This window comes from Phyllopteryx taeniolatus, chromosome 16, assembly GCF_024500385.1.
Source record: "Phyllopteryx taeniolatus isolate TA_2022b chromosome 16, UOR_Ptae_1.2, whole genome shotgun sequence".
Taxonomy (NCBI): Eukaryota; Metazoa; Chordata; class Actinopteri; order Syngnathiformes; family Syngnathidae; genus Phyllopteryx; species Phyllopteryx taeniolatus.
The window spans coordinates 15,538,340-15,549,899 of NC_084517.1; the positions used below are offsets into that span (position 1 = coordinate 15,538,340).

At 40.8% G+C, this 11,560-nt stretch overlaps 2 protein-coding genes across 6 annotated transcripts in view; both read right to left on the reverse strand.

Moving 5' to 3' along the window:
• The window catches only part of svilc (supervillin c), a 25,056-nt gene extending 20,315 nt beyond the window's left edge, over positions 1-4,741 (reverse strand). For all 4 annotated transcript variants that reach the window (XM_061748591.1, XM_061748590.1, XM_061748592.1 and 1 more), the window contains exons 1-3: positions 4,218-4,741; positions 1,041-1,326; positions 288-401 (exon numbers count right to left, since the gene is read on the reverse strand). In XM_061748591.1, coding sequence (XP_061604575.1) covers positions 288-401; positions 1,041-1,267 — 341 coding nt within the window. In that variant the 5' untranslated portion in view covers positions 1,268-1,326; positions 4,218-4,741. The remainder of the gene's footprint in view (positions 1-287; positions 402-1,040; positions 1,327-4,217) is intronic.
• Positions 4,742-4,873: 132 nt separating this feature from the next.
• cdk21 (cyclin-dependent kinase 21) lies at positions 4,874-11,556 on the reverse strand. 2 transcript variants are annotated; one of them, XM_061748602.1, is made up of 8 exons: positions 11,334-11,556; positions 9,816-10,062; positions 8,246-8,378; positions 6,700-6,867; positions 6,517-6,626; positions 6,402-6,452; positions 5,705-5,837; positions 4,874-5,249 (listed from the first exon to the last, which is right to left on the reverse strand). In XM_061748602.1, exons 2-8 carry the CDS (start codon positions 10,055-10,057, stop codon positions 5,172-5,174), a joined length of 915 nt encoding a protein of 304 aa, XP_061604586.1. In that variant the 5' UTR covers positions 10,058-10,062; positions 11,334-11,556; the 3' UTR covers positions 4,874-5,171. The 2 variants fall into 2 exon arrangements, with proteins under 2 accessions (XP_061604586.1, XP_061604587.1); XM_061748603.1 differs by lacking the exon at positions 6,700-6,867.
• Positions 11,557-11,560: the final 4 nt, after the last annotated feature.

An 11,560-nucleotide genomic window follows, 5' to 3' on the forward strand; every position in this document is an offset into this window, starting at 1 on the left:
GCGAGCAATAACTTTAATATCAGTTATAGTCACAAATTCATTTGAAAAAGCATGTAATGACGTAAATAGTGTATAGGTAAAAGCATAAAGGCTAATGACGAGCGCTAAAAAAAATCTTGTCAACAAACTATCTATTGCTCTCCATTATGTCAGGCGTCTTCAAGGGGTGAGTCGTTTTACTGTATTTGTGTCTTATTCTGCAGAGGGTGACTTTGACACTTGTATGACATGTTTACCCTTTAGGTAACAAAGCATATATGTAGTAAAACTAGTGTCATGGCGCTTACAATTTGTCCGGCTCGGCTCCGTTTCCCGCCTGCTGCAGAAGAGCACTCCTCAGCTGCCCCACCGACACCCGAGTGCAGAGCTGCTGCTGCTCCGTTGTGTACTGGGAATCCTGCCTGCAGCGTGAAGCAAGAGTTAGTGTGCAACAAAACATGTTATACAGTACAGTATGTATTGTTCATTAGGTGAAAAAAAAAACTGTTGCAGCCTGAGTCCGAGGGGGGGGAGGGGGGGGTTAATGTAGGTCACATTGATTCACACCTCTGAGTTTTAATGTGCAGAGCAATCAATGAATGTAAAGCAAATAGAGTTAACTTACCACACTAAGCTAAAACTCACATAAGCCGTTTGGTCTTGTGGAGTTGACTCACAAAGAGTTTTTGTTTACTGGCAATGAAAAAAATCTCAAATGTTTCACAATTTAGCGTTGCCCAACTGTCTAGTGTACCTGGTTCAAAGTTGGTAGCAATTGGACAAAATCTCAATGACGAGGCCCTTGGAAATGGCCAAAGTGAGCCTAAAATGGCTGTTTCAAAGCAAAATGGCAGACTTCCTGTGGATTTTCAGGCATGGCTTCCTGAGACTTTTTAGTTGGTCTACTCTTAATAGACATGTATAGCACATTTTATGCTGCTACATCAAACTGTTTTTGGGGGCTGAGTTGTCTAACTTCTGGCATTGAAGTTTGCTGTTTCATGGTGAGTCATCAAAATTCACCAACATTTTCCTCCCACAAGCAAGGAGTCACGACTCACCTTGTCAGGCAGGTGGATCCCACGGAAGCGTCCGATCCATTCAGAACACCGTGTGTCTTGCCGTTGACGTTTTGGGAACCGGGGTCTCGTGCCTCCTCGTCGTCGCTGGCCCGTCGGGGGTCTACACACTCTTCGGTGTGTCCAAAACGCTCGTCCAGCTCCCGCCTCCTCTCTGCCTTGTAGCGAGCGATGCGCTCTGACCGGGGCTCCAGGACCAGGTCCTCCATTGCGTCCCGGGATTAGTCACTTCAGCTCTAAATCATGGCCATGGAGAATTTTCGGGGTCCTACAAGAGAACTAAAGATGAAAGTTGACTGTATCCTACATGTAAGCTCTCCTGTCTCTCTCTCTCTCTCTCACTCTCTTCTGTAAACTGACCCTCAGCAGCGCCAACCTGGAATCTCCCATTGCACTGAAAGGCAACACCACTCTGGGCTCATGACTCTGCAGCTCTTTTCCGCCAAACTTTGAGTAACTTAATCTAGTGCCTCCTAAACACAGCCCAAACACCATTAACACCTTCCTTTGGTATCCTTCCAAACTTTGCTAGCCAAGGAAGAAGGCAGCTACAAGCAAAATTGGGTTCTACAAGATTTGCTCTGGTTAGATGTGTCTTTTGGGTTTTTGTTTGTTTCTGGTTCATAAAATGTTGTCCAGCGCAAGTTAAAGCAAGAGGGCGACTATTTCAGTTAATTAGAAGCCCACAGAAAGTCACTTATGGAAAAGGCACAAAAACAACTGATGGTTGGAGAAAAATGGGGGGAAATTCTACGTGTGTGGACTGACAGTTAAGAGGACATAATCCTGAATTATACATCGTAAAACACAACCAAGTCAGATGACATTATTTTTAAGTCTTCTGATTGGCTATTTAATCCTCCGAGGGCGATATTATGAGTTAATGATTGTTTATCATTATCCAATGTGGGCCCCTTTCGGGCATTCTGCTCCTATTCATCTTAAGTTGTAAACCCCACTTCCAGGAACTCTTAGTTCTGGGTACTAAAGAAAGGTTCTTGGACCTCCAAAAAGTAGATAAAACTGGTAAATTACCCAAAATTTAGACACTAATTCCTGCAGTCCAAACACACAACAGTCATCCAAAAGTTCCTAGTTCTGGGCTTTATTTGGCGCCCCACAACCGGGGTTACTGTGTTCATAAATAACCAAAGAACTATAGTTGTATTAAAAACGGATTAAAGGGAGTTAGTGTGAAAGCACCTGACCATAAATTAAGATTACCTTGTTATTTACACGCAAATAAACTTGTTTGATTTAGAACACGTTTCACGGCAACACGCTCATAACACCACTCAGGGCTGATACTTTAATCCACATTATAAATAACAGCGATCCAACACTTTGTATATCTGTGTGTGCATGTGTGTGTGTGTGTGTGTGTGCGCGTGCGTGCATGCGATTCCCCAAACTGTGGCTGTCAGCATTCCTAATATTTTAGCCGCCGTGCAGGAAGCACAATAGAACAAAAGAGGCATGAGCCGCGGACTTAGCACCCCGACCAGCTAAAGCTTCGGTTTATAGCACAGTTCACAAAATATATACTTAATACAGAGGATAACAATAGTGCATAATGAAACACTTTCTATGTGAGTCAAGAGTGAAAAGAACGTAAATGTGCTGGAGACAGAAAAGGATGCTATTAACTGGTCGCCATGGAGATGACAGCGTGAACTCACCTCCTCGCAGTACAGACAAAGCTCAAGCATCCATCGTCGCCTTTACGTTTGCAGCAACAGTATAGGCGAGAGTGGCCAAAATGTCATGTGACCAGCTGAGGGAAAGTCGACGGGAGAAAGGGGACGAGGTGGGGGACACCACCAAGGTTCAAAGTGGACGACGCGGGGTTAATTTGGGGATGGGAGCCACAGAACTCTCGTTAACTTTTACAGAAAAAAAAAGGCTTCAATCAAGACGATTTTCCCACTTTTACCCATCGGTCAATGATAATAATGGACAAATAATCAAATGCGCCTCTAAATGTCAGTTCAGCCAGCAATCAAAGGATTAACTTCATTTCAGAGTTTTTCCTGAAGTACTCAAAATGGAGAGGATCATCAAGCATCAACACCGTGCTTCTGGAATGTACTCGTTCATGAATCCATGTTACACAAACTACATAAGTTAAATTATTCAACACAAACAAATTACCTTCACATAAGGCTCATAAATAATATAAGATAGCATACTCGCAAAAAAAACATAGTAGCACAAACTAACGTGACATCACATATGGAAAAACAAATAAATAATAAATATTTACACAAATCTACACAAATTCCGGACCTCCTGTATGCCAAATGCCAATCTGAAGGGAGCATTTCTTGTATACTTAAATAGAAAATATTTCATTAATTTAACTTTGTATTATTTTACCGTTATTATTTTTATTATGATTGTATTGCAATTCTATTGCTTGTAGCGTGTTTTATGCTCGATCTTATATAGAGCAGTTTGTTACAGCTCTGGTTGTTAAACTGCTCTATAAATATATTGGAGTTTGTACCATTTACTATTAACATTAGTGAACTTCTTTTTCAGTTAGTTAAAAAAATATATCGTACAGTTAGTTACGACAGCATTATACCGTTGTCATTATTAAAGACTGAGTACGGTGTCATTGTTACAATTTATATAGCATTTAACTTATAGTCTATATTTGTATAGGTAAGAATGTTAAAAAGGCACTTAAGCAATACACTTAAGATTGTGACAGTCAGATGTTTTAAAAAGGTAAGTGGTTTTACTCTATTTCCGTTTAACTGTATTTAGTTGTACTGGCACATTTTAACACTCGAATGACAGTTAAGAAAGCTAGAAAGTGATTTTAAAGAGACTGTACGGTTAATGAAGGATTACTTAAAGACACTTTAAATTATTAGCATAACAAATCAGGTTTATAAACTATTGCAGTGAACAACAAAACTGAATATTCCATCCTTGACGGCATTTCAGTTGCTTTGCTCACAAAACCGTATCCACAAGCAGGTGACTTCACAAACACTTCACAGACCAGATCGGCCCCGGTTGAAAAGAACATCCAGATCGATACAATGCCAAAAACAGAATAGTCATTTACATCCACAGCAATTTATTCAAATTCTTAATGTGATACCCAACTACTCTAGGCTTTTTATGAAATAAAAAACAGATACTTACATGCGTCCGGCAAAAGCAGGCACAAGCTCCTCACTTGGGCTAGTCAGCACTTGACGTTGACAGCTTGCTCCAAAAGTAGTCAGCCCCTCTCTAGGGGAGGTGGGTGGGGGGTTAACAGCACACGTGGATGAAGAGTAAAAATAGACGGACAACCCGTGGCGTGTCTATCCATATTTACGTGAAATATGCGAGAAAAAAACAGCAAAAGAGACTGTAATGACTACAATAGTTTAAGGGGGTCTGGTGAGCAGTAGATGTTGCGTTTAAAGGAAGGTAGGAAGGGGGGCTAGTCGGTACTAGGTTGATGGGTAGGTTGGTAAGTAGGTAGAAGACTAAATAGGTATTATAAGTGGATGACTAATAGATTGGTGGGTAGGTAGGTACTGTAGATGATAAATGGTAGGTAGGTTGGCAGGTAGGTAAATCGGTTGGGAGATGGACAGGTCGGTAAACGACGGCAGGACCACTGGTTATCAACCTAATGAAAGCAAGGCTCGCTATTGGCCCAGCAGTAAGTGGGGCGGGATGTGGCATAAGGGAGATCCGCCCCTAAAATAAGACGATTTCCAAAATATGTTTCGAATTCTTCATCCTTGGTGTAGTTTGACCACGGCATGTCACAGACATTTTAGTAAGACACTTGGGAGTATTTTAACTTGTGAAAAATACTGTCTCCTTTAATATGTTTTTCTGCTTTGTCAACATCAGCCATAAAAGGGCTTGTACTGCTCTTAAATGCAACACTCATTATAAACAGTTGTAAACATAAGAGTCAATGTTATACATTCCACTGTGACATAATTCAGCGATCAGAACTCAAAGCCATCGTTTTTCACAACATAAAGTGCTGCCTCTCCACAGATAAGTTCCACAAAATCAACAAAAGGTGTCCATTTTAAGGCGATCATAGTAGCTTTGTAAACACGCAACATGTAAGAGACTGAATACTTTCCCTCAGTGCTGGCTGAAGAAGGGGTGAGCAAGAGCCCCGGCGGCCGAGATGCGTCTGCTCGGCGTGAAGGTCAAACATTGCTGCGGGTGAACAAAACGGATGTTTGATGCTCACGCTGTTATGGGCCTTTGCGGAATGGCCTTAAAATGCAATTTCGGATTTTATATTTTCACAAAAACCCTATTTCTGATTTTAACTGATTTTTGTTTGCCTCTTTGCTTATAAAGAAAACAACTGACAAACACATTATTCAAAACAGGTTTTGCTTGAGGAGTTCTATTCCCTGCAGAACCCATGCTCTACTGCTGGTTACTAAAGAACGGAAAAAGCTACAAACAATTTTTTTCCTGGTCAAAGAAGAAAGTCTACTCTTTCTTTGGTGTGGGTGCAGTACATACATTGTCACAGAACATACAAGGTCTGTAAAATGCTATAAAACAGCTAGCAATGTGGGGAACTCTGATTTGAAAAAGTTTTTCGAAAATCGAATATTTGCCCAGCCCTATGCTCTTTTATGATGCTTTTGTCAACTCACCAGGAGGAGGTCTCGCTCGTCGAGGTTCAAGGAGAGCAGCAGCAGGGGACTGGGCTCTTTGGGCCCCAAGGAGAGTGAGTAAGCGACGGGGCTGTCCTGGGGCCACTCATCCTCGCCGGGCAAACCGATGAACCTGAAGTGATTGACAACAGCAAAAACAATGAGCCTGCCGTTAAAAAAGTAGACAAAATGACTAAATGCAATGTTTAAATCGGGCCTGTGTGAAAGGGCAGATTTGTGAAAAAAAGTGTGAAAGGCCAAGGCAGAGATAACATCTGTTATGTCTCTAATATGGGACTTTTGCAGAATCTCTGTGTAAAAGAGGCTATAAGACTATTATCACACTTTGCTGGGTTCTATGTCAAAGGCAAAGGTACATTCTGAATCTTATATTACAGCTCTGATGCAGCAATTTTGCAGGTTCTCCGTGTAAAAGAGGCTACAGTAACACCTTTTTCTGAGCCTCTTTGCTGGGTTCTGAGACCATTTTGCAAGATCTCTGTGTAAAGTATGTGCTGTGTTGCTGTGTGAAAGTCTACAGTTGCTATAAAATCATGCTTGTTGGGTGCTGCGTAAAAGGCAAAGGCGGATACATTGTGGCTCCTCTAGAACATCTGTGATGTGGCAATTCTCAATGATCTTTGTGAGAAAAAGGCTTTGGTAACATTATAGAAATAGTGAACAACAAAATACTTACTCAAAGATCATTTGAAGCTGCTGCGCCTCACTGAATCCTTTGAAGAGCGGCCTGCGGGATGAATGTCAAGTCAACGCGTCGTCTTCATGTCAGCAGCAATGAGTGACGTTCTTACTTTAGCAGGAAGAGCTCGGCAAAGATGCATCCCGCGCTCCACACGTCCACAGATGACATGTAAACAGAGTTGAGTAGCACTTCCGGAGCTCGATACCACAATGTGACAACCTGCAGAAACAAAGACTTTTTCTTTTAAAACACACTTTCTGTGATGAACACTGTGACGTAATAGCGCACGTACACCTGGCGTGAAAGCCGTGTTGAAGGTGTACAAGCAAGCCAGGCCAAAGTTGGCGATCTTGACCAGGCCGCTGCTGCTGACCAGGACGTTTTCCGGTTTGAGGTCACGGTGCAGCACCATGTTGACGTGCAGGAAGTCCAGGCCGCGCATCAGCTGCTGCATCACGGCCTGGGCGCACAGATGGCACCAATGCATCTTCTCTTTTTTGTTCTTTTATCACACAAAAAAGTGGCAGCTAAATGATTTACTTGTGTTTGGTGATATGTAACAAAGGTTGGCACATGTTACAACAGGGGTTGGAAAAGTTTTGACTCTTGAGTCTGAGTATGCAAAAAAAAATTAATAATAATAAAAAAAAAAAATCACTATGCCTATACATCAGGCAGAATCCTCCTATCTCCAAAACCATCACTTTCCAGGAAACCAAAATGTTAGTTGAGCCAGTAACATTGCATCATCAAAGAGAGCAAACTCATTTTTAGGAATTTAGATTGGTCTCTAATTTGTAAAAATAACAGTCCCACAAAGGGAGTGACCAACAGTATATAAAGAAAAATATGAAATTTGGACAAAAGAGGTTCCCGCCCAACAGTGACAATATGTAAAATAGTCTATCTTACTTTACTTTTTAACTCATTATATATAATGAATTCTATTTTTTTGATTGAAAATAAAAGAACGACCAAAAAAATGTCCAAAATAGCCTGCACAAAACACAGAGGGTTTTGTGTGATGCTTTTGTTGGAGAACAATACCCTCTGTTGACACATGCTGTATTTGCAGGACAATGATGAACATCGCATAATGAGGTTTAGACTGTTGGATATTGATACTTATCTGTTGCCACCCTTGTTAAATCCATCCATCCAGCCATCCATTTTCTGAGCCGCTTATCCTCACAAGGGTCGCGGGAGTGCTGGACCCTATCTCAGCTATCATCGGGCAAGAGGCGGGGTACACCCTGAACCGGTTGCCAGCCAATCGCAGGGCACATACAAACAAACAACCATCCGCACTCACATTCACACCTACGGGCAATTTAGAGTCTTCAATTAACCTACCATGCATGTTTTTGGGATGTGGGAGGAAACCGGAGTGCCCGGAGAAAACCCACGCAGGCACGGGGAGAACATGCAAACTCAACACAGGCGGAGCGGGGGATTGAACCTCGGTCCTCAGAACTGTGAGGCAGACGCTCTAACCAGTCGTCCACAGTACCGCCCCCTTGTTAAATCATTGTGGATAATTGTTCTTGTGAGAAATCACTAACATCAATGTTTTCCGATAAATATTACCAATTATTTAATAATATCACAAAATTAACGGTAATATGAGGAAATTTGTTATTTCAGAAGTGTGTATCAAACTGGTAGCCACTCGCATTAATCAACCCGAGAAGTAGTTCTCCAATTCAAAAAGGTTGGTGACCGCTGGGATAGACTTTGCTTTTCCAGTTCTTTTTTTTTCTACGACAACAAGAAGTCAAGGGCAATTAAGAGAAGAAAAAAAAAAAGTAAGTTAAGCTTGACTGTGTTATTGTTTTTACCTTAATGTCGTCGCGGCTAAGTCCAGACGGAGAGGCTCTGGACAGGTAAGTGGACAGGTCCTGGTCTATGTATTCCAACACCAACGTGAGGTCCAACACCTTGCCCACAAGCATGGCCCCCGCATCCAATAACCTGCACAGTCCAACAGGAGGATTCATGTTTAAATATCATTGTCATCGTGCATTACAATTTGGTATTGCTGGCCGATATGTCCTTAAAATAAAATCTCAGGTTTTTTTCCCACAAAATATATTACTATATTATACTAATTTACGATCTTAATTGATTTTTCCCCTTCAAAGAAAACAGGTTTTGTTTTTTTGTCATCTGGGATTTGCTTTATTTCGCCTTATACCAAAGAAGCTTTGAAACTGTCCCCTCTGCATTAACTGGCATAAAACTTCCACCGCAATAATAAAAATACAGTGAATCCCCACTCTTCACAGGACTGACTGAGCCCTGCAACGGAGAGCAAAAATCTGTGAGTAACTGACACCTCCCCAGAAAGTTTTATAATTGCCTATACATCCCAAAAAATGGCGACAAAGCACTACTTTTGACTAAATGAAGCTCCTCAACTCACTTCAACATAGTTCCTTGGCGCCAAGATGCAAAGCTTTGGCCTAAGCAGAAAAACAGCAAATAACTGAGGATAGTTTCTCCAAAAATATGAGAATTTGCGAATGCCGATTCTCCGACTATGCGAGGGTTCACAGTAAATACTTTTTTTTTTTTTAAATGATAATTTTGAAAATATGTTACTCCTAAAATGTCACTTTGTCAAAACATGCATGTAAACAATTCTTAATGAATCAACATTTTATACGTTTAACAATTTACCATCACAAAATGACTGTACAAACTGTATGCTTGTAAGTAAGTAAAACAGCATCTTCTCTACAATGTTCAACGCGTTTGTCTACGTGATCGTCCAACAGGCTGCTTTCTTTTCAAATGGAAAACATGATTATGTTTGAAAATAGTCGCGAGATCTTAAGGCTTAAACAAAAAATGAACTGTAAAAAAAAAAAAAGCAAAATTTAATTAGGACATATATTACAAGGAATAAAATGTATATGGTGTACAGCAGTACTGTGCATTACTGTATGTTTAAGAGTTTAAAAGGTGTTTAACATATAGAAAGTGTTTATAAGAGTATGGTAGGGGGTAATAGGAGTGTGGGGAAGATTAATAGGAGTCTGGGGAGGTTCATACAGCTTTAAAATATGTACAAATAATTTAAAAAAATTATGTGGTCACTACTTCGCGGATATCACCTATTGTGGTGCTGGTCTGGAACCTAAGCCCCCGCAAAAAATGAGGGATTACTGTAATAGACCAAATTAATTAATCGCCCGGCCCTACAATTAGGAAGTCAACAGTTTGGCAATTTGATAAAAATGTGAATGGTTGTTTGTTTGTATGTGCCCTGCGATTGGCTGGCAACCAGTTCAGGGTGTACCCCGCCTCCTGCCCGATGACAGCTGGGATAGGCTCCAGCACGCCCGCGACCCTAGTGAGGAGAAGCGGCTCAGAAAATGGATGGATGGATGGCTCATGTGCTCTTACTTGACGACGTTGGGGTGGTCGAAGTACTTCATCCTACACAGCAGCGCCACCTCACGGAGCATGTGGGGCGGGATGCCGTTGTTGCCCGAAGACAGCGACGACTCGCTGCAGAATTGGAACTTCTTCACCGTCAGGAGGCGGCCTCTCTCACCCAACTCTCTGGCCTTGTACACCTTGCCAAAGGAGCCCTGGCCCATCTCGGCCAGCAGCTCATAGAGCACCGGACTTGCGCCAACATCCATCACCTCTGGAGTTCCAATCATAGACATACACACATAGATGCCACCAAATTGAATGTGGAAAAACAGGGCGGTCAGAGAAGATGCGCATAAAGGAATGAGTTTATAGAATGCTGAAACTACCCCAAGATGGGTGTGCAAAGCATTAGTTTAAAAAAAAAAGACGAGGTTGGAGTTGCTGCCAAGGGTGAAACAACAAACTATTCAGCAAAGGCTGCGGATATTTACTAGCGGTGCAACAATTAATCAACAACTAATCGATTGTCAAATTAATGAACTATTTTGATAATCGATGAATTAATTAATCAACCTTGTTTAACTTGAAATTGTCCAAATCCTCAGAACTTCTGCCCTTCAACAGTAAATATTCTGATTTCTGTAGTCCTTCATGAAAGCAGATTGATTATCTTTATTTTTAATCAAAATGAGACATTTGCTTTTATTTTGGAAAACAATTAACATTTTTTGCCAATTTTCTTTTTTGTCTAATTTTCTGACAGATGTTACAGACCAAACTAGTAACTGAATCACTTTATGGTTGTCCATTTTCTACAGTATCAATTTGAAATAATGGCATGTTTTCAAATGAAGGGATAGAAATTAATTTTGCTGATCTGATTAATCTAAAAAAATAATAGACAATTATCAAAATAATCGTTAGTTGCAGCCCTAATATTTATGTAGATTGGATTCCTTTTTCAAACCAGGCTCCAAACAACAAAGGTCTTTCCCAAAGAGCGGAGTAAGCAGTCAGAAGGAAAGGTAGCACAGCTAGTCTGTCTCCAGTGATTGTCAGTAATAGTTAAATAGCTATAAATTACCGAATATAAATCGATTTACGTCATAATATTAGCCACGAAGTCCATAAAGGTTATTACCCAAATACAATCAAAAGTCATTGTTCAAGCATACTTGATAAAGACAATCCGGGATTACATTTACACTCCAACCAAAACCTAATGGGATCTTGGATGCTGTCAAACGTTCGCTCTAAATTAGCCACATTCAATATGGCGTCGACGTACGACCAAAATGGCGGAGGCATTGCCGTATTGCAATATCAAGGTACGTGTATTCGTCTATGGTGAAAATAACATTGTAGATTATGTAATTAATTATGTAATGGAAATATCTTTAAAAAAAAATACAACAATGTACTCTTTTCTTTTCACGTGACGAGCTCAATGAGGCTTAAGCAATTAGCATTTTAGCTTGCAGTCTACACGACTCATTATTATTTGAATAACATCCATGACTTTTTTTGTTTACCGTACTTTACCTCAGAAGGGTGATTACAAATCTCTTGCTTGTCGCTGACGGCGCAGAAAAATGTGGCAGACCCCACCAAAAACACACCACAACACGTAAATTCTGCAACTGATAAAGCTCCGTTAACATTAGCCGATCACGTGTTAAACAAGATTGCTGCGTTCATGTGCACTGCGGATATAGTGTAAACTCAACAACCGTATTAAAAATATTAAGTACAGGTTAAGTGTTTATAAT

Excerpts from the sequence above, each read along its gene's own strand:
- cdk21 (XM_061748602.1), bottom strand. The coding sequence starts at position 10,057 with ATGGATGTTGGCGCAAGTCCGGTGCTCTATGAGCTGCTGGCCGAGATG. Across the intron at positions 6,453-6,516 it reads GCCGAGCTCTTCCTGCTAAA|GCCGCTCTTCAAAGGATTCA; the intron begins GTAAGAACGTCA and ends TTCATCCCGCAG. Across the intron at positions 5,838-6,401 it reads CAGCTTCAAATGATCTTTGA|GTTCATCGGTTTGCCCGGCG; the intron begins GTAAGTATTTTG and ends CAATCACTTCAG.